The sequence below is a fragment of the Lotus japonicus genome, chromosome 2, assembly GCF_012489685.1.
Source record: "Lotus japonicus ecotype B-129 chromosome 2, LjGifu_v1.2".
Lineage (NCBI taxonomy): Eukaryota > Viridiplantae > Streptophyta > Magnoliopsida > Fabales > Fabaceae > Lotus > Lotus japonicus.
Genome location: NC_080042.1, coordinates 17,547,962 through 17,571,178, shown reverse-complemented (window position 1 = coordinate 17,571,178; position 23,217 = coordinate 17,547,962). Strand labels below are relative to the sequence as shown.

The following is a 23,217-nucleotide window of genomic DNA, read 5'->3' as shown; positions in this document are numbered from 1 at the left end:
CTGGAACATCCACTATCAAAGTACCAGTCTTCTTTTGATGATGCACGCAGAGAGGTGTGAGCAATGAGAGCAGTAGCATTAACCTTGGGCTTCCACATGCTTTTGCCTGGACTTTTCTTTTCATACTCTCGTGATACATCTTGAAGTATAGGATATCCATAAAGCTTGAAGCAATAAGGTCTAATGTGACCAAATCTCCCACAAAAATGACATCTCCAAGTTGAATTTTGATAGTTCCTGACTTGAGCATACGAATGTGCAACTGATTGCTGGGGCCTGCGGTTCCACATTTTAACATTTGATTGCCTTCCAATCTGCACATGTTCCTTAGTCATGTTCTGGCTCGCCTTGTTAACAGCACGATAATCAAATCCTATCCCAGTCTTATCACCTGCATTTTTTCCAACATCAAGAATTTCATCCAGAATGTCAGTGCTTTTACTCATCATGCGAATGGACTTGGTCATTCCTTCCATTTTTGAGTTCAATAAGGCCACTTCTTCAGTTAGCTTCTTCTTCTCAGCTTGAAGCTCAAAAACTTGCTTCTTCTGTTGCTGACCGTAGATACATACTTCTTTCCACTTAGTGTAGAGAAGCTTATAAGCTTCAGCAAGTTCCTCATCAGAGATCTCCTTGTCACTATCCCCATCATCTGAATCACATCTAACCATGAATGAAGTTACTCTGTTTGCTGTTTCATCTTCACCTTCTGTATCAGATTCATCATCAGACCAAGTGGTGACCATCCCTTTCTTTTGTTTCTTCAAATAGGTGGCACATTCAGTCCTGATGTGGCCAAAACCTTCACATTCATGACATTGAACCCCTCGGCCATTTCCTATCTTGTCTTCATCTTTCACTTTTCTTTGAAATTGCTGATTCTTGAAATTGTCAAGCCGTTTGTCTTGCACATTTGGCCTCGATCGCTTATCCAGCCTTTTCAAAACCTTGTTGAATTTTCTTCCGAGAAGAGCTATGGCTTCTGATATGCTTTCACCCGTTTCATTATCAGACATATCTTCATCTAAATCTGTGCTTGAGACAAGAGCAATGCTTTTATTTCTTTTCTCAGGTCTATCATTTTGAGTCATTTCAAAAGTCATCAAGGATCCAATAAGCTCATCCACCTTGATACCGCTTATGTCTTGAGCTTCTTCAATAGCAGTTACTTTCATGTCAAACTTCTTAGGAAGAGATCTGAGAATCTTTCTCACAAGCTTCTCCTCTGACATTTGTTCTCCCAAAGCGAAAGAGGAGTTTGCCATATCACGCAGTCTCATATGAAAATCAGAGATGGTCTCATCTTCCTTCATCTTTAAGTTCTCAAACTGAGTTGTTAGAATCTGAAGCCTTGACATTCTAACTCTGGAAGTCCCCTCATGAGCAGTCTTGAGAATCTCCCAAGCATCCTTAGCCACAGTGCAAGTGTTGATCAATCGGAACATGTTTTTATCCACTCCATTGAATATAGCATTTAGCGCTTTAGAGTTACCCAACGCCTCCTCATCCTCTTCTTTGTTCCATTCATCCTCAGGTTTCAACTCACCAACAGATGACCCTTCCTTGGGTATGTTCACCGGATGTTTCCAACCTTTGACAATAGCCTTCCAGGTCTTGCTGTCACTTGATTTGAGAAACGCAATCATGCGAGCCTTCCAGTAGTCGTAGTTGGTGCCATCCAGAATAGGTGGTCTATTCACAGAGCCACCTTCCTTTGAGTTGTCCATTGGAACCGAATCTGTCTTCCCTGGAGCTCACCCAACCAGAACAGGGTGCCTGCTCTGATACCAATTGAAATTCGTATTCACCTAGGACAGATGTGATACACAATGTTGCAACAATGTGTAGCACAACAAAACACAATTAGCACAACAAAACACAATCAGAGTATTAAAAATAAACAAACAGTTAAACAGACAAACACAAGGAGTTGTTAACCCAGTTCGGTGAACATCACCTACGTCTGGAGGATACCAATCCAGGAGTCAATTCACTATCAAATAATAGCTCTCAGGTCACATGAAAGTCCCTCCTATACCTAAGTACTCCCCCTTAGTATAGAGCCTCTTTTATGTCCACCACTATTACACAAGTGAATCTAGCTTAGCCCTTCTCCTCTAAGCTATGAGAAAACTTTCTCTAACCCCTAATGACCACTGCCACAGCGATCATATCATGTTAATCAACAAACAAGTTTGATGAGATTACAACTCACCTAAACAAATCAACTTAGTACTTTGATGAACGAAAGCACTAAGTTGGTACAAAACTCACAAGAGGACTCACAAATAAAAACCCTAAGATCAGTATATATCTCTCTGAATCCGTAAGCAGCTAGGGTTTATAAGATCCTTTATATAGACGTTCACTTGAGGCTTGGACCTTCAATGGGCTAAACGTCATAGAGTCCACTAACACACTTCTGGAAAGAATCTTCATGGAATCAAATCTTACCAGAATAAAATAACAGAACCAAGTAAAACAGAATTCAAACTTTGAGATAGACTTGGTTCACACGCTATCAATCTTGTTACTTCAGCCAAGATTAAAACAAACACACCTTCAGAAGATAAAACGCACAGCATAGAATAAATCTTCTGAATCCTCATGCAATCAGCAACCTCACAACAAACCAACAACATATGTAATTCCACCATGTTGCTCCAGATGTTGGAACATATGGTTGCACATCATGGTTTGAGCAAAATGCAGCCAATCAAAAGAACTACAACATCCGATGCAAAAAGCAACTTATCGGGTAAAATAGTTTTATACCGACTATGCTTTAGTTGCCAAAAATACAAAGAGACCTCTTTTTAGTTTTGGAATTCTTTCGCCAAAACCTATCTTAGAATTCATGGAGAATGACGCCGGAAAAATCAGATTCGCGAAACTTTCATTTTACCGCGTTTTGCCAACCTCTATATATAGCCAAGAAAGGAAGAAAAATACAAATTTTCCACCATTTTCCCCACCCAAACCCGCGGCCAAGAAGGAGAAGAAGGAGGAAGAGATTTTGTTCAATCCTTGCTTGATCGTCGATCAATCAGTTGCTGCTTCAAGGTTTCGAGGTATAGTCGCTAATCCTTACCTCTGATCGCTTTTTCCATAGCTTTTCTGTAGAGTTTTCTGAGCGGATAGTTTATGGGTTTTTGCAAAACTATCCTGAATCTTTCATTTCTGATTCTAAACCTCTTCTATATGTGCCCAAGATCACTTATGCCGGATTAGACTTTCCGTTATGTCGCCGGAATTCCGCCGGAATCAATTTTAGCCTTAAATACCCATTTTTGGAGTTTTTGAGGTAAAGCTTCAACCTTTAGGCTAAAAACTATCGCCTTAGCTTAGTGTTAGTAGGATTAGTTGTCATAAACGTCGTTAGTAACGTCCCTGCAAAATTTGGTTTTTGGGATTTCAGTTTTGAAATTTCTAAGTTAAAAATCATGACCAAAATACCCCTGCGACAGTTTTTGATCCGATAATTTTTCCGAGTTCAGAATACCCTTAGTTACGGCTAATGAAAGCATAGGAACCAAGTTTGATCGAAGAAAAATCGAGCCCCACAATTGTGAAAAGTGGCCGAGCCCTATAGGGGAGGAGGGGGAAAATTCCTTTTCCGAAAACTTGTCCTTTCGCGCTAGATTATCGTACCTCGGAGTATGAACTACTTCGTGTAACCTTAGTGAGCATTGATAGCTTAGTTTCCGATAGATTTTGATAGAATTCTGTGGTTTTACTTTAAAGGTTCTTTTGAAGAATTTCCTGAAGATCAAGGAGCTCATTGTGAAGGAACGTTTGAGGAGAACGCTGGAATAACTAGAGGTAAGGGCAACTTACCTTGCTAGTTAATGCTTTAGGTGTCGATGAATTCGACTTGATTTATTGTTTATGCACTTGTTTGTGTTTGACTGGTAAAATGTTTTCTGAGGCTTCGGCTGACAATGTAGATGATTCATCTACTGAATGTTTTTTAGAGTGAATTACATGCTATGTGCTATGTGGGTAATCTAGGATGTGTGGTGCATGCCTTATATGCTAAGTGCTATGTGGTTATTGCTTATTATGTTGATATATGACATGTTGATTGATGGTGCTGAGTTATTTATGCTTTAGCAATGAAATCTGAGTTTCTGAATAGTGAGAATAGCGGGCAGGTCATGCCGATTTTATTTTGAGAGTTTTGGGGAAAGTTTGATAGGACGAATGAGATTCGGGCCTTGTTATGGTGTTTTATGGATCGAGACATTCTCTGGAGTCATTTGGGGATTTGGAGATCCCGGGAACTTATAAGATTCGCGATAAGATTAAAAGGATCTCATTTTGTAAAGAAAACTCATAAGACATTAAACAACCTCTAAAATCTTCAAATAATGATAATAAACTCGAAAGGAAGCTTAGGATGATGATCTTAGTTTTGGAAAACGAGAAGTGTCGTCGGATCCAAGTGTTGAGAAAGTTGAGAAGTTTTGAGTATGTCGATACTCTTTGCTCGCTGAGCAGCTTTTGACCATCAGATGGAGATGAGTCGGATGATTCGAGGAATCATCATGAGTTAAGTTTATGCCTTCGGGTACAGTTTATGCCTTCGGGTACAGTTTATGCCTTCGGGTACAGTTTATGCCTTCGGGTACAGTTTATGCCTTCGGGTACCGTTTATGCCTTCGGGTACAGTTTATGCCTTCGGGTACAGTTTATACCTTCGAGTACAGTTTATGCCTTCGGGTACAGTTTATACCTTCGGGTACAGTTTATACCTTCGGGTAATTCGGACATCGACGGGGGATATGATCGACCGTGAGGTTAGGATCGACCTGTTGATTGTCGGGCATAGCGGAGGGAAAAGTCGACCCGCAGGGTTAGGACTGATCCGGCTATGTCAAGGTTGTAAGTGACACTCGGGGGTTATGGTCGACACAATGCCAGTGTTAGGACCGACTCAAACGTGCCCAGCCTATTCTTTCTGGAACCGTCGAGAGTGACGTTGCATTGACATATCATGCACTCTAATTGTATCGTTATGTGTTTTGATGAGTTGATGTTAATAAACATCGTTATGTGTTTTGATGAGTAGATGTTGATAGAGATCGTTATGTGTTTTGATGAGTAGATGTTGATAGATATCGTTATGTGCTTTGATGATGGAATTGTACTAGAGATTTGATAACATGCTATGTTTAAACCTTAGGGTAGACAATGCAGAACTTATATGTATGTAGACAACATATATATATATACCCCTTATACTTTATCTGGTGTCTTGTATTCTCTATCCTATATTCCGTAAGTTGACCCTTGCACGTGCTACCTGTGTTTGGGGGGCTATGTATGCCCTTTTTGTCAGATGTCGTTGGTGGATTCTTCCGTGATTCCTCGTCGTTCGGGGAAGACCCGGAGCGAAATGACTACTATTGAGCCTTCGACGTGGACCCGGACTTCATGCATGACCAGATGGGAGTCGATGATGGAAGTATGGGGGATGGGTGATTAGAGTCTATTAAGGTTGGGTGTTAGTGTCCTAGCTCTGACTTATTCTTATTTTTGAGGGCTTGTGTTGCTGACACTTGACCTAACATTTTGGGATTGTACATTTTGCCTACGGGCGTTACACCTTTCTACTTTCCGTCATTGGAGGTTACTCGTGACGAGGTCGCTATTTACAGCGGGGGATGCTATATATATATTGTATATTAGTTCTGTTGCCTTTCGCATTTGGGTTTTATTTAATTCAGTCTTGTCTTAGTTATTATCAAAAAAAAAAATATTTACGTTTTCCGCATTAAGTTTACTTTTGGTTACTAAAGTGACGCCACCGAAATCGGGGTGTTACACAAATCCACACTTAAACAAAAATTTCCTTGGCATGAGTTCTGACTTGAGTCTAAAACAAATATTATTTTCTTGACATAACAAATAACTGGAAATCTAAATAACTGAAAACCAACAAATGGTGTGAAAACAGGATTTTAAGTAAGAAAAATAAATGTGTAAGGAGGAAGGAAAGTAAAATTTGGATTTTAGTGTACAAAGTATTTTTTTTTGGTCTTCAAGCCCATGAAACAACCATCACCGCATGGCAGAAGAGGAGGCATTGAAAACCAGCAGGTTTTCCCTTTAAGATTAGAAAGTAGACATGTAACACACTAATATGTTAATGCACTAAAACACAACTAAATACAAAAGAACATTAGGTAATAAATAAACAACTATTTACCAAAGTTAACGTTTGCAAATAATATTTGAATCATGAAAAAAAGATGTTTCAGTTAAGATTATTTAAATTCAAATTTTAATCTTTAAAAATTTCATACATAAAGCATCATAGTGGAAAAACAAAACTATATAACCAACAGAATAAATTAAAACGTAACTGCATCACATAAAAGTTGAACTGCCATTAAGAATTCAAATGAGACTTCAAACAAACATACAGGTTCAAATAAAGAGATGTCTTCAACATTACAAATTATAAACTCCAGAATGCCAAACAGTAGACACCTAGATACCCAAACAAAACAATGTTTGGTACAGTCTGGTGGAAAATCCTAGTAAAAACAGATAGTCTAAGGACTTCATAATAGTACTAAATACAAAATACATTTAGATAGACATTAAGTCACAACCACAATATCTGATACATCTCTTCAACAATAGGTAGATAAAAGGAATCACTTTTCAGTCTTCACATTGACCAACTTCCTCTTTCTTGCAGGCCTGGTCAAGGTTCGACCATCACTTTCAGAGTTGGCAATGCTTAAACCATCTGTTTCAGGGTTGGAATTGCTTAAACCATCATTCTCAGAGTTGCCAGCAACTGAACAAATTGATGCACCTTCAAATGGGGAAAGGTCATCAAGAGATACACTGGTTTCAGCAACCGCAGATGTTTCGCTGGAACAACCAACTGATTTCTCACTGAAAAGAGATTCTTTGTCCTCAAATGAAGATATTGTAGCAAATGGGTCAGTAAGAAGCTGAGCACAAAAAAAAGGAAAATATAGTTAGTGTACTTAAATGGGCAAATAAAAAATTACAGTTATAAAATAGGTTTGAGTGAAGGACATACCTTAGTTGGAGTTTGAATCTTTGTTTTGTCCTTGAAAAGTTCAATTATTGCCAAGTCATCACAGATCTTTTTAACCTTGTATGAATCATCATACTTCATCCCATGATCACTTGACTTTTCAACTTTGAAGAGAACTTCCTTCCCAATGATTGACTTCATAACATCAGGGTATTCTTCATCAGCAGATTTACCCTACATGGTATTTATTGAAAAAAAGTAAGAATATACAACCAAGCAATTTAGAACAACATATACAACCTTTTGATTTACTAATTTACTAATTCACTAATAATGTAATGATGATAATCATCTAATAAGATTAGAAGTTGTGAAGACTTAACATGAAGAGGAGCATAAAAAAGAATAGCAACCTTTGAGCATAAAACTATCTCTCTGCAGCTCTTCTTTAAAATATGCTGACAATCAGTGTCAAACAGCACAAACGTGGCAACCTCATCTCCATCATAAACCTCCACCTTGAGACGAAATCTGCACAATGATGAATAAAAAGACATGAGAACTATGGCTGAAATTAACAATAAGAATAAGAAAGTAAAATCCAGGAAATAATATAGGACTGCATTATGGAAATAGAAAAACCTAGGAGTAACATCTAGAACAGCAGTGGAGCAAGCAGAACAATAAAATTCCTTTCCTCAATAGTCACAGCTCTGCGGCAGCGGCAAGATGAGTACCACCACTTCTCCCCATCAACCAATTGACTAAAAGTTGCTAAGACTACAAACAAACCCTCCTACATCGAAAATACATTGAATATAAACAAAGAAACAAAATGAATGAACCTCAAAATCAAAGTAAAAATGGCTCATCAGTTCAAAATTTCAAATAATACCTCATCTGTGTCATGTAGCTCCAAAATAGTCTTCCTAGGATACATTGTAATGAACTCCTCATGGGGAGGAATATTGTGGAATCCACCACCAATATGACCAATAGGAATCTGAGCATCAATACCATGCAAGGCCAACCTTGTAAATAAATGGAAAACTTAAATTAGCTCATAACTAAATACACACAACTATAACATACTGAAACTGAATTTTATGATGAGGGGACAGTGAGATTACCCATCACGAAATACAGCAACCTCTGGAATTTCAGCATTCCACAATAGCTTTGTAGCTTGCATAACATTCTGGATAACAACTTCTCCTACAATTAGTGATACAAACTTAATCAGTATAAAATGCACAAAATTTTGAATTGAATTTGAATTGTAATGAATAGAAAAAGTAAAATGTTGTGAGGACAGTAAATATAAGTAAAAAAAACCTTTGTAAGTCTTGATCTTGGCAAACTGAACAACAATAACTGCAAGTCCAACACCATCAACAGCAAGAAAAGCTTTAACAATATCAACATACTCTCCAAACACAGACATCTTAATCTTTCCCCTGACAAAATATTTAAAAAGAAACAGCATAAATCATCCCAATAATTACTATTATGACTATTAGTTACATAGAATGTTAAATATGCCATACTTGTCATCAGTTATTTCCAACTCAATCCTTCTAGTCACATTTCCAGACTTAGTATATTGTTGCTCAGTAGAAACTGCTGTAACCAATCCAATAATATCTACACAGAAATATCAAATGAAAACATCAACCAAACACTCCTATCCAACACTTCTAAAAATATGAGTAAATAACATAAAAACAAATCTATAAATGTAAATGCTAATTTGACTACACAAACAGACAGTCAAACAAACAACAACAACACTGACCTATCAAGAAGTCAGATTCTCCCATAGTCATCTGAATTTCAGAGGTATCTTTGAACTTTAAACCAAGTCTAGGAATGTTATCACACTGGTCAATTTGAACCCTTGTCTTGCTATTGAAAAGAATCTTGTACTCATGATCAGCAGCACGATATGATCCATTGTTGTCCACAACAACGAAGAAGGTTATCTTATATACATTGCCTTCAACAATCTCCCTTTGAAATTTGGCCAGCATATATTTCTTGATAGTAGCCTCAATTTTGGAACCCTGCCAATTAGGACAGAACATTACATTTGATGAACATACCACATAAATTTGTTGAAGGGAAAACAAAATGCAAAGAGAAATTAAAAGATATAAACTACCTCAGAATCAATGAGGACAAGCTGCAAAGCATATGGCTTGGAAGGTTCAGCAGTAGGTGCCATCTCCCACTTTCTAATTATCCTTGCTCTGATCTTCCATGTTTGTCTACCAGGGCATAAGCTCCGAATGGGAGTCATGTGTCCAGACATTGGAATTGGAATTCGAATTGCAGATAGAAATAGAAATAGAAAACAGAGAAAACAATCAGTGAAAATGAGAGGGGGAAATGTGCTGAATGGTATTCACTGCAAGGGGTATTTATAGAAAAATTTGGAAACTACACTGACAGAACCACACCTCTAGGAGATGTAGGTAAGTACCCTAGAAAAGGTTAAAAGTAGTAGGAGAATGAATTTAGATTTCGATTGATACTGACCATTAGTTCACAGAATGAACCTTTGAAGATGAATTCAACCCACGAATGCAAGCTACTGAAGGTAAGAAATGAACAGCAACCGGCGGCAAAGAGAACCACATCACCCGATCAATCGGAAAAGACGATGTTGATAGATTGCTCAAAAGTGGGTGGAAAAACCAACTCACACACGATAACCTAATGTACGGATCCAATGAATGTGGCCAAAAGGAAACCGTCGAAGATAAACCCATGAAAGGATGATTAGGAAAGGTACGATGGAGTAGATACACGGTGAGAAGCAAAACGCCTTTGCCAGCTAGGGTTGATTTGAGATAGGGATGATGAGTTCTTTGGTGGAAAACGATGTCGTATGAGAAAATCCATGACTGGTTAGGTAGTAAACGACATCGTATCCAAAAGTCCATTACAAACGAAAAAAAAAATAAAAAAGGAATGAAAGACAGATGGCTAAAGCTGATTGGAGGTTTCTTAGGAATAGTAACTCACAAATAAGATGTAGTAGATTACCGAAATAGTCTTTTTAATAAAGCTTTAGATTTATTTATTTATTAATTTAATATAGCCTAATCTGAACCTCATGTAAATTAGGGTTAAGTCTCCCGAACGGCCTGATATATTTTTATCTAACGCTGAGCCTAATATTTCCTTTTTTTAATGTTTAGAAAGTGATGTAATTTTATGACGCAAAAATAATAAAATTATGATGATATAATTGCCCACAAATTAAGGCAATTTCCGGTCTTTCTTTCTCCTTTCAATTCAACAAATTACGAAGAAACACAATGCGCGCAGTTACTCAGTGCTTAAATATCATTATTGTCATCTTAAAAAAACTCCAAATTTTCATGTAAAATTTCGCAGAAACGGAAACTTTCGAAGAAAATTGAAAAGAAAAGAAAAGAAACTTGACATTTCAGTTGCAGTTTCAATTTTCCTTTTCATTTTCACAGATCTGGTTTCCAATTCCAAAATCCTCACTCAATCAATCGCATTTGCACAGCACGTCAATCAATCACGCAAATCATGCCCTCCAAAAATCTCGCGAATTCCAATTCTCGATCTCTGAATCAGAAGCTGATATGATATAGTGATATGTTTCGTTTCGAGGAGGAAAAGATCCGGAAGCGCATTTGATCTTTTTTTCTTCCATCGAGTTTGTTTGCATTTCTCCCACAGCCATGGTGGACGCTCTCTCGGTGGTTCCGGCGGCCGTGCTCCGCAACCTCGCCGACAAGCTCTACGAGAAGCGCAAGAATGCTGCTCTCGAGGTTTTTCGATTTTCGTTTTCGTTTTCGTTTTTGTTTGTTAATAATGCAATTGCAATTTGGTGAATGTTGTTGTGGGTTTTGTGTTGTTGGTTAGGTTGAGGGGATACTGAAGCAGCTTGCTACTGCCGGGGATCATGACAAGATAACTGCTGTGATCAATTTGCTGACTACGGAATACACTTACTCCCCACAAGCAAATCACCGCAAGGTAGCACAATTATTTATTATTATCTGGGTTGATTCAAGTTTGAAGTAATGATTTGAGAATGTTATTTGTTTTTTTTTTGTTTTGAAATTTAATTTAGGGAGGGTTAATAGGCTTAGCTGCTGCTACTGTTGGGTTGACTAATGAAGCTTCTCAGCATCTTGAGGTAAGGGTTTAACCACTAGTTACTGGAATGTAGAATTTTAAGTCTGAATTTCTTTACTTTGATTGGATTGTTTTTGTTTCTGTTTTAAACTTGTGTATGATGGGTTGCAATTTGAACTGTTTACTGTCGTGAGATTATATGCAAAACTAATTCTGAGTGTATCTTAGAAACTTGGTAGTGGTAACTGGGTCTAGTGGAAGCAATCACTTTTTCATGTTGCATTCATTTCTTTATTTAGTTTATGTATCCACTACTTGTTAGTTGTTAGACTCATTGTTCCTATGGCGATATTGCCACAAAAATAGTTCATTTCCAGTTTTGAAGTTGTGTACATTTAGATGCTCAATAATTCATAAGAAGCTATCCTGTGTGAATGTGTAATTCATAAGAAGAAGCTATTCTGTGTCAAATGTGTAATTCATAAGAAGCTCTGAGGACTTTTTACAATAGTTCTTAACATTCTTCAATAGCATTTCTGTAGCATATGCACAAGGCAATTTGAAAAACCACTGCATTCTGGAACTGCAATTGCAAGCATGTCAGTTCATGGAATAGTAGGTGTAATTTTGCAATTCTTGTTACCAACACTAGACACGCTAATTACTTTTAGATGCTGGCCCTGTTCTGTTTTTTTTACCTTGGTTGACCTGGTTTTAACATGGCTTGAAATTTCTGGAATCGGAACATTGAAGAACAAAAATGGTGATTTCACCTTAAGGGGTATAAAGCTGAAATATGTGGAATTTTATCAAGCTAGAGTATGTCTAATATTAATAGAAATATCTTCTTATAAGATGTATTTGTCAAAAGCATGTATCACCATTGTAATCATCTTTCACTTTATTATAAACTTAATTTGACAAGGCCTGGCATATGTATGTGTTTGCATGTCCCTGCTGCAGTGGCGACCTAATCTAATAAATTGAAAAAATCAATAAAGAAACCCAAAACCAAACACACCGTAAACCCAATTATTTTTTCTTTTAGAATTTTCTGGATTTCATATAGCATATTGACAAAAGGATGAGTTGCTTCTTCTTTCTCCAGTCTGGGTCGCAAGAAGAACTCTCCTGTGTCTAGACCCATGACCAGATGATACATTAGGGGCCATAACACATTTATTATATATTTTGAGATTCATTTAATTTGGCATCCCTTTTAGAGAAAAGAAGAAGATTCAAACTGAAAACCGATCCAATACAAATCGCTTTAGATTGACTTGGATTGGTTCAAAATTAAATTTATGATGGATTGAAATGGATGACAAAATAAGTTAACTGAAATATTGGATTAGGTGATTTTTCTTTTCAAAACGATCTAATTAAATCTGCTAATTCCCTCTTCCTGTGTGCGTGTGCGGGTTTGTGTGTGTGTGTATATTCATTTACCTCTCCTTCTTTTTCTTCTTCTTACCTATACACTTTTTATTTGACAGCAAATTGTGCCTCCTGTACTAAATTCTTTTTCTGATCAAGATAGCAGAGTTCGATATTATGCTTGTGAAGCACTATATAACATAGCTAAGGTGAGGATTTAATCATGGACCTATGAAAAGCTTCAATATGATAATATACAATACTCCATTACGAATTGGGTTTTGATGCTAGGTTGTGAGAGGAGAGTTTATTATATACTTCAACCAGATCTTTGATGCCTTATGCAAGCTTTCCGCTGACTCAGATGGCAATGTACAAAGTGCTGCTCATCTCTTAGACCGACTCGTGAAGGTATAATAAGTTTCTCAACTCCAGCAAGCCTTTGGAAAGATCTACATGTGTTCACGCTTAAGAAATTTTCTAATTGGGAATTAATCAAATAATTATTCTCTTTATATTAACTAATGCTTATATATTGATCTATTGAAACAGGATATTGTGACTGAAAGTGACCAGTTCAGGTACACCTTCTCACTTCTGCAGTTCTGCTATATGTTTCTCTGTACAACTGTACCTCGTGTTTTGATTTCAAACGTCTTGTAAAACAACAGAAATCTCTGAATGTAACTTCTACTGCTTCATACCAATCTTCTTTTATTTCTTGATCTTCAGTATTGAAGAATTTATACCATTGTTGAGGGAGCGCATGAGTGTATTGAATCCATTTGTTCGCCAGTTTTTGGTAGGATGGATTACTGTGTTGGACAGTGTTCCAGATATTGATATGCTGGGTTTTCTTCCTGATTTTCTTGACGGTAAGTATCAATTGAAGAATGAGGTTTATTCTACTTTTATACAATATTAATGTAAACTAGTTAATCGTTTATAAATACCTCAGGTTTGTTTAATATGTTGAGCGATTCAAGTCATGAAATACGTCAACAAGCTGATTCTGCTCTTTCTGAGTTTCTTCAAGAGATTAGGACCTCCCCAGTAAGGCTTCAGATAATGTATAATTTACATTTTGAATAACAAGGCTTCTGAACTATCCGACTCCCAATTCTGCTTTTGTTATCGTTTTTCCTTGTTACTACCAGCCATGATTCCCGACGTTATGTTTCCATCTTTTAGGGTTCATTTATTTACTGACTCCTTTTTGTTCGTGCCTTTCTTTATCAATTAACTATGCTTTGCATCATTTTTTCACCTACTATTTTGAAACAAAAGCAACATGATTTGTTCATTAGTCATTTTCTGACTCGAGCAGTGCTACTGTTGAAGTCTGTAGATTATGGTCGAATGGCTGAAATACTGGTCCAGAGGGGAGGTTCTCCAGATGAATTTACGAGGTTAACCGCTATCACATGGGTAAGTGGTATGGCAATGTTTTGACTTGCTAAACAAGTCTTTAATTTCATTAAACTGTTGCTTATTGTTTTGTTGATTTGTTCATTATTTTTTCTTAAATAATGTCTTTGCTTTCTTGTTTTAACAGATAAATGAGTTTGTCAAACTTGCTGGAGACCAGCTTGTTCCATATTATGCTGACATTCTTGGAGCCATTTTGCCTTGCATATCTGATAAAGAGGAGAAAATTAGAGTGGTAGGCTTGTTTGAGCTATTCTTATTTTCATTCCCCTCCATCATTTTTTCTTTTTAAATTTACTTTTTCGATTTTATTTTTGTTTTGTCCCATATTTAATTTTATCGTCACCTGCGATGCAAAATGATGAATTTGAAATATTTCTTGGCTTTAAGGTTGCCCGTGAAACCAATGAAGAGTTACGAGCAATCAAGGCTGATCCAGCAGAAGTGTTTGATGCAGGAGCAATCCTATCCATTGCTAGGAGGTGTAGTTTTTCTAACCTGGAAAAAGGCTAGGTTTGAATTTCAAAATACTTGTAATTGAAAAATTGTTTCTATCTATATTGGTGTGCACGCCTGAGAGGCTATTTAGACATAATTATGCAGGACCTTTTTATTTAGCCAACTCTAGTTTGAGCTAATTATTTTGTAGAGGGATTTTGAGAATGTTTTGATTTTTCAGGCAACTATCTAGTGAATGGGAAGCTACTCAAATTGAAGCATTGCATTGGATATCAACCCTTTTAAGCAGACATCGTACTGAGGTGACTACATTGTTTGAATTCAGATTTCATTTTTATATATATTGAGGCTTCTATATATTGACATGTGGTGTTAATCTAGTTTCTCATTATGTGCCTTGAAGCCTATGTCATAGAGCTCAATTGCATGCCTGTTTGGATATTTGCTGAAGTCAGTGGAAACACTTCTTTTGTTATGCCCTATATCATGGCAACATTTTGATTATAGGTTCACTAAGAGCTCTATTTCTATTGAATAATGATGGACGCTACTTGGCTGTAACTAGTAAATAATTCTAATATGCCCCTTTTATATTTTTTGCGTTTTCCGTAAATATCTAAAGAGACTATGCTTTTCTCCATGAAGTTATTCCTTGAATTTGGGGTCTGATGTAGTTATTGTTTGACATGGTTTAATTAATTATACTACCAAAGTTTGCAGTTTATCTACTTAAGCTGCAATTCTGCAAATAGTTATGCTGTTGTCATAGTGAATGAATGATGTATAATTTGTTTACCTATTGTTTGGCATTCTCTTCCTTTAATGTTCAAGACTTTAATGCCAATCGATTTTTGCAGTTTACATGAAATGTTTTGTAGTTGGGAGATCTTCTTTATGTCCATATGACACAGATTTCGGTGTCCAGCTCATATATTGACTTTTGTTGTCTGAAACAGGTTTTGACATACCTTGATGACATATTTGACACCCTACTCAAAGCACTTTCCGATCCATCTGATGAGGTAGTCTTGTGCTAACTGCATCTTTTCCCCCAACAAAATCCAATAATTTATTTCTCAAGATCTTTGTGCATAAGTTCTGGTGAAGTTGTGATTTTTACATTTATAAGATCATTTTTCTTACGTATAAAATATTTTTGAAATATGGGCGAATATCAACTTCAAGATTGCTTACCGATGAATGTTTATTTTATTTAAAATTTTGAGTGCATGATAATCTTGTTAATATTTCATGATTCATGGTTGGATTTCTTAAATCCGCCTCTTTAGGCACAATCTTCTCTGATTTTGTTGTACTCAATAAATGAGCAATAAGAACAATAGAAGAACTCATATACTCTAAAAATGAAATACGATGAAACAGATGGGAAAAAGTGAGTAAATGGCAATGCTTCTTCTGGAATTTAGGTCTGTCGAAGTGCCTAGGATTTTCTTTCTAAACTTTGCTGTAACTGCTATACCTCATTATGTGAAAAAGTTGATCTACATATCAGGCCTGAATACGCAAATATTACAGACCTCCAGTTTCCATTTCTATCTTTGATGGTTACCTAATGGCTGCTTCGTGCTGTTATTGTATTATGGATTGATAAGTATGGTTAGAAGGCCATATAGATTTCCGTATACGCCATCTTGAATATCAATGTTTAAAAAATTGAACTGGGTTGTTTTGTTGAACTGGTTGGGACTGTGATCTATGTTTAAAAAATTATCTGGGTTAACCACTGTTAAATCAGGGTTTAATCACTAATTTAACTGGTTGAACTAATTGAGTCATTGCTTGGAGATCATCGGTTTAATCTCTGGTTTGGTTTTTAAATATTGTTCAAGTGCTGACTAAAATAAACAGTTATATTTTTTAAGTTTCTCTTGTGTTCTGTATTGTTTATTTGTGGAAATCAATGATTCACTTAAATAGTCATTAATTCATCACAATCCTTTAATGTGAAATAGGTTGTGCTTTTAGTTCTTGATGTTCATGCGTGCATTGCAAGAGATCCTCAGCACTTCCGTCAGCTTGTTGTTTTCCTAGTGCACAGTTTTCGGCTAGATAATTCTCTTCTGGAGAAGTAAGATATTTTTCTTCATGCTCTGGATTCTTTTAGTAGGGCCCGTTTGTTTCTGCTTATTTTGTTAAATAATCACTTATGTATATTTTTACGTGGGTGTATGCTTTTGAAAATAACAAAATTTAAAAATAAGCAGAAATTTAATTATTTTCTTAAGCTATTTTGAGTAGCTTCTGACAAAATCAATTATGGATGAGGAGAGAGAAATTGAGATCTATTTTTATGTTAACACTACTTGAATTCAAATTTTCAATTTAATCCTAAAATAATTCTTTGAAAAAATAATTCTTCATAATTTTATGTCCTCTGTAATGTAATTTTATATGAAAGAAGAACTTTTGGTTTTAGATCCAAACAATTCAAAATCAATTTTACAGTGAGAAACACTTATTATATTTGTATACAAACATAAATGAATTTATGCTTTTAAAATGTTCATTTAAAATAAAATCAATTTTCGATTCAATTTTAAAATCACTTTTTTTCTAAGTGGAAATAAACGGGCCTATAATTTGTGGAACTATGTAATTACTACTAATTTCACTTTTCCATTGATGAAATTTTTAATTTTTGTATATTAAACTTCAGGCGTGGTGCTTTGATAATCCGTCGTCTTTGTGTTCTTTTGAATGCTGAGAGAGTCTACCGGGAACTTTCGATAATACTAGAAGGAGAATCAGATTTGGATTTTGCGTCAATTATGGTTCAGGTTTGTGGGTCCTTCCCAAGAGCTTAATCAAAGGCTGCAATGAACTTCATGTTGCTGTTTTGTTAATATACTGTTATGGACTTATGGGGATGGAAGAGAGAACTATTTTCCTTTATGGGTGGGCTTTGGTTTGCACTCTCATTACACAACTGGCTTAATTGTTTGGGTTACATGTAGTATTGTAGACTTTTATCTTGGATCCTGTGGATACACCCAACATTCATGTTTTAAAAATAAATATTGTACTTCAATGAAATTAAAAGCACAATATCTCAAAGGTGACGGCTTCTGCTATTTGGTGGAAAATTGTTTTCATTGTTAACTTAGTAATGCTGAATGGTCCTCTGTTGTAGGCTACAATCAATTAATAGAACTAGAGAAGTTAGTGAGTAGTGACTAATGTATAACTATCCTAGATGATGTTGAGATCAACAGTTCTTGGACACTTATCAATATTATATTTTTTGTTGTGCTTGTTTCATTGTTATTTTTCTTTTTCTTTTCATTTAGGCGACCCTATGTAGTGAGTGAAACAGTATTCATCTGCATCTGCCTTTTTTTTCCTTTGCAAAATTTTTCAGGCTTTGAATTTGATCTTACTTACATCATTGGAATTATCTGAGATTCGAGATCTTTTGAAGCAATCACTGGTTAATCCTGCTGGGAAGGACTTGTATGTTTCTCTGTATGCCTCTTGGTGTCATTCTCCAATGGCAATTATAAGTCTTTGCTTTTTAGCACAGGTAGATATCTTTATCTTGGTTATGATTTGTTGGTTTCCATTTTAAGTCTAGCACATGTGCACATGGATACACTCACACGGCAATTTCTATCTGTGGATATTAGCTTTATGTCCTTTAGCTTTATTTGGATGACATGCTGCCTTTGTGTGATATCAATTTTGCATCTTCCTTAACAGACTTACAGACATGCAAGTGCTGTGATTCAATCTCTGGTAGAGGAGGATATACATGTCAAGTTTCTGGTCCATCTGGATAAATTGATTCGCTTGATGGAAACTCCAATATTCGCTTATCTTAGATTACAGGTGCTTAATTCAAACAGACTGTTTCATGAATATACATCTTTAAAAGTCTTCTAATTGCATATATTTTGTACTCAAGTCTGGTAAAATATGATTAATATGGAGATGTTGATTATGTTTATGATGATTAAACTTAAAGATCTGCAATCTCTTCTAATAATAATAATAATAATTATTATTATTATTCCCTTTTGGGGCAATACTTTTACTATTTTATCTCTATATTTCAGGAATAATGTAATGTATCTTTCAGCAATTTCAGGCTTTGTTTATCTTACCACCAGCCAAATATTAAAAAGGGCCACCTGTTTTTATCAAACCTCAAGTAGAGATTTAATCCTTGATAAACACACTTCTGACAATCCTTTTTTAATTTTTTATTTTTAACTTAAAAAATGAAGGTTATTTTATATGTGGGAAAATTTCACTCATAGGCATTATGTTAAGGTAAAGAAGTCGGATTTGCAAATCTGAATGGAGAATGAAGCTTCATTGTTTCAAATTTAACCTAAAATGGCCCTGAGAAGGCCTATAGTGCCCCAAAAAAGGTCCCCCAACGATTTAAAATCAAGGGGCTTGAGTCATTTTCCCTTCATCCATATAGCGCCGCTATTTCAGGCTATTGGCCGCGACCTCTTGCTATTTTTGCCGCTATTCGTGCTGCTACGGCCGCTACTGTGAAGTGCGCCGCTATTTCATTTCAATAGTTGCAGGTAGCCGCTATAGCGGCGCTATATCGCGCAGGAACAGAACTGGAGCAGGACGAAGATAAAATGTTTTTGAAAAGTTACACAGGTGGAACTCATTGACTGGGTTTTTGGCTTCCCTTTTACGAAAAGAGAAGGCAATTAAAAGAATATATCAGTTGTATTATAACTTGAATTCTTTTTTGCTTCTATACCCAGAAGAATGTATATACAAATCTTTATCAGCTGTATTATAAATTGAATTCTTCTTTGCATGTGCTGATCCTCATGTTAGCTTTTATCCTTTCTTCATTGCGTATGGTATGGTCAGTCCTCTTTTTAATGTGGTAAGGTATAATTTTATTTGTAAATGACTTCTCTCATGTGCCCAAACTGTGATATAACTTCGCAGCTTCTTGAACCTGGAAGATATATCTGGTTATTCAAAGCATTGTATGGTCTTCTGATGTTGCTTCCTCAGGTATCCACGAATTTATCAATTTCTTTTTATCTTAAGAAAAGCTGTTAAGACATTAATTTCCTACTAATAAGGTGTGTTCAAATGTCCTTTCACATAGGTTACATATTTGAATTCTCTCGTATTTTTTCTAAGCATTTAGAAGTGAAATTTTTCTTTGTATTATTCTCTGTTTACTGGGTTTCATTACTACATTCTTGTATAGCTAATTTTCTTATTTCAATGCAGTTAATCAAACTGCATTAATGTTGTTTAGTAGTTTAGAATAACAAGTCTTCTATGTGGGTGAAAATGATTTAATCTAGTTGTTGCACAACTAAATACATTTGGATAAAAACAAGGAAAAATACATACATAAAGGACATTGTGTAATTGTGATCTCTGAAACACTGACACCTGTCTGTAAAGCACTGTCCCGTTGTAGGACTCCAACATGAGACCTTTTGGTAGTCTCTAAGCAACTTTTTTTTTTCTTTCGGCTTAGACATTTCAAGCCGACACCTCTTGATGGCTGGATACTCGTGGGACTAATATATTTTTTCAAAGTCAAATAATAATTTTGTTTTTGTATGTTAGATACAATAGAAGATGAGTTGGGAACACTTGATGAGGGTTGTATTCTTCATGTTTATCTAATTTGTCATTTGATAAATCAGAACTTTAGAGTGTATTTTTTTCAATCATGATCAAGAAGGAAGCGAAACCATTAGATATATTACCTGTTTCTTTTTGAGACATAATGCTTACTCTGTAAAATGAGTTTTACAATTTTTAAGCTCATTGCCGCCTTGCCAGGACAGGGCACGGGATGTTTAATGTTTTCTTTATAAATATTCGTACTTGTCTGTAAAATGAGCTTTAGAGTGTATTTTTTTCAATCATGATCAAGAAGGAAGCGAAACCATTAGGTATATTACCTGTTTCTTTTTGAGACATAATGCTTACTCTGTAAAACGCGTTTTACGTTTTTTTAAGGTCATTGCCGCCTTGCCAGGACAGGGCACGAGATGTTTAATGTTTTCTTTATAAAAATTCTTACTTGTCTTGATTTTGAGAAGATTAGTATACACGCAGACACACGTTGTCCCAATGTCCTACTTTTTGGATGTTATTTGTTTCACTATGTCCGTGGCGTGTCATGTCTCGTGTCTGTGTGGTGTCATGTGATGTCTCGTGTCCGTGTCGGAGTTGGTACTTCATAGGTTGAGATTTAGGAGAAAGACATATCGTAGTAGAGGTTCCGGAAAAAAGACATCTAGTGTTATAATATGGCTAGTTACCACCAGTTCACATAGTTACTAGTTGTTCATGTATGGTTGTTATCTTGTGTTAGTTACCTTATGTTAGTTGGTTATGTGTTCGTTGGCAGGTTGAGGGGGCATGCTCCTCACCAATTCTGACCAAAGTGCACGCATGCCCCTCGCCAGTTTGCAGGGGCATATATCTACATATATATTTACATGTTCCTATAGTTCCTAGTTGTCTATGAATTAGGCTGAGTTTTTTGGACTGTTTAGAGAATAGTTACTCCTCCGCTTTCGCTTTCTATGAATAAGTGATGTATCTCTTCTTTATATCAATGTAATTCAATATGGTTTGAAACTTTTCCCTCTTCTTGGTAATTGGTGTGGTCCGTTATGTTATTGAATATAGTGGCCGATGTGAGTTCATCTTTATATGTTTTATCCCTTATGTTATTCCTTTTTTTATAGAATTGTTTCTGTCTGGCCAGTAAAAATTGTGATTCTGATATTTTGATAACAGTAACTATTGTTGGATGTATCAACTTGATCTTTATGCTAGTTACCTTCGACAGATTGATGTGTACCCAAGGCAATTTTTTTTTGGGGGGGTGGGGTGGGGGAGATGATTGTGTTAATGATCCTTTCTAAGGAAAGTCTTCTTTCATGAATTCATGATATGCTGTTTATATATGGACTTTGCAGCAAAGTGCCGCCTTTAAGATACTAAAAACTCGTTTAAAAGCTGTGCCGTCAAATTCTTTCAATGTTGAGCAATTGAAGAGAATGCCTTCAGCGGATCCCTACCAATTCAATCATCGGATGCCTGATGGATATTCAACCATTGAGGATGGTGACTCAACTGAAGATGGTGAAAGCTACAATGCAATAAATTTTCCTGCAAGGTTACAACAGTTTCAGCAAATGCAAAACCAGCATCGGATGCACCATAAAGCACGGACAAAGTCCTGTAATATTTCCAGCTCATTACTAAAGGTTACTGACATCTTCATTCTACGAGTCGATATTTTTTGTTTCATTAGTTTATTCATATAATTTATAGAGAATTTTGGAATTGGAGATGAAGAGGGATGTGTTGCATGATTTATAACTTCTCGATGATTATTTTCTTAATTTTGTTATTTTTGCCCTCATTTAAGACATCCTTTTGCTTTGTTCTGTATTCTGATGTCATTATCAAAACTGTATGCAGGAGGCACAAAGAGAGGAAGAGCCAAGGAGACCCCAGTCTATTGACCTAAATGTTCCTCCTTCAAGGTCAAAGAGAGGTCCAGGACAGCCACAATTATAATTCTAATGTAAATTGTAAATCATAGTAGGTTGGAATGGTAAAATTTCGGTTTTTCTGAATCGCGAAAAATCATGGGGCTTTTCTAGGTTATTCTTTTGACCTTGTAAAACATGATACCCACCTGGTTCTGTTATTTTTGGTTATGACCATGTGGGCTAGAGTTGATATTTTACCTGGAAAAGTTTCTTTTTGATTACCTGTTTATACTTACTGCCATGTGATAAAAGGATGTAGTTACTTTGTTGGACAAGGTTTGTGTGAGCGAGAAAGTGAGAAAATAATGGAAAATGTAAAGACAAGACTGAGTGTTTCTGTAATATGAGTAATTCTATGTCTCCAAATGAACATAAGATTGAGGAGGGCTACCAATACACTTGTAAGGATGCACTACAACACACTCACTGTGATTGTTTTTATTTATTTATTTTAGAAGTCAAAATATTTCTGGCTTTTCATAAAAAAATGTGTTGATTTCTTAATAAATCAATCACAATGAGTTTATTGAAGTGCGCCCTCTTAATTATTACAGAATCACTCATATTGCAGAAACACTGTTTTCTCGAATTACATTTTCCTTTTTTTTTTTCTCCCTAAACCCTAAAAATTTGAAACACGTAGTAGTTGTACCTTGGTTTTGATAGACACTAATGTGTGAACAGATTTCAACGAAACAGCATCATCAGTTTGGTTTTTTAACATCCTGTACTTTAATAGTCTCCCTTAAAGTCAGGTGGATATGTGAATTGAAGACAGGGTTAAAGTTGGGTGGAGTTTCAAGAGTTGGTGTGTTTGGAAATCTCGTAACACTTCAAAGGTCGTAAATGGAATTGCTACCTTCAGAGAATTTTTCCCACCGTGCAACCGCCGTTATTCAGTTTTTCTCGATTGGTAAAGTCAATCGTAGGAATATTTCTGAGAATGCCCTATCATATATATGTTTTGCAAATACAAACTTTGTATTTTTACATTTTTTCTGGACGCCACATTAAAAGACTCCCAAGATGGAGAAAAAGAGTGCGTCTTTATTTCGTCCTTACTTGTTTTCAAAGTCTTCCTTCTCGCCGCATCCCAGCGTCGCCTTCCCATGCCCCCGGCTACAGCAACTCTCTTAGCTCCACGTCCTTTTTCCCCGAAGTGCTCGCCTTCCACTCGTCGCTCTTAAAGAATCCTTCACCTTGCCTAGATGCGTTACTGACCTTCGCCCATCCTCCACCTCGCTTGTTATTGACCTTCTTGAACTCACCCTTCTGTTG

General features: G+C 36.1%; 1 protein-coding gene and 1 pseudogene across 1 annotated transcript; one reads left to right on the top strand and one right to left on the bottom strand.

Annotated features, from left to right (window-relative positions):
- Window positions 1-6,665: 6,665 nt before the first annotated feature.
- On the bottom strand, window positions 6,666-8,465 carry LOC130736153 (uncharacterized; annotated as a pseudogene).
- Window positions 8,466-10,347: 1,882 nt separating this feature from the next.
- On the top strand, window positions 10,348-22,160 carry LOC130737711 (protein VAC14 homolog). The gene is made up of 20 exons (XM_057589537.1): window positions 10,348-10,830; window positions 10,925-11,038; window positions 11,136-11,201; window positions 12,637-12,726; window positions 12,809-12,928; window positions 13,070-13,098; window positions 13,250-13,392; window positions 13,476-13,570; window positions 13,859-13,945; window positions 14,073-14,180; window positions 14,336-14,427; window positions 14,625-14,706; window positions 15,361-15,426; window positions 16,378-16,493; window positions 17,082-17,202; window positions 17,784-17,945; window positions 18,122-18,250; window positions 19,346-19,414; window positions 21,358-21,648; window positions 21,866-22,160. Exons 1-20 carry the CDS (start codon window positions 10,741-10,743, stop codon window positions 21,962-21,964), a joined length of 2,169 nt encoding a protein of 722 aa, XP_057445520.1. The 5' UTR covers window positions 10,348-10,740; the 3' UTR covers window positions 21,965-22,160.
- Window positions 22,161-23,217: the final 1,057 nt, after the last annotated feature.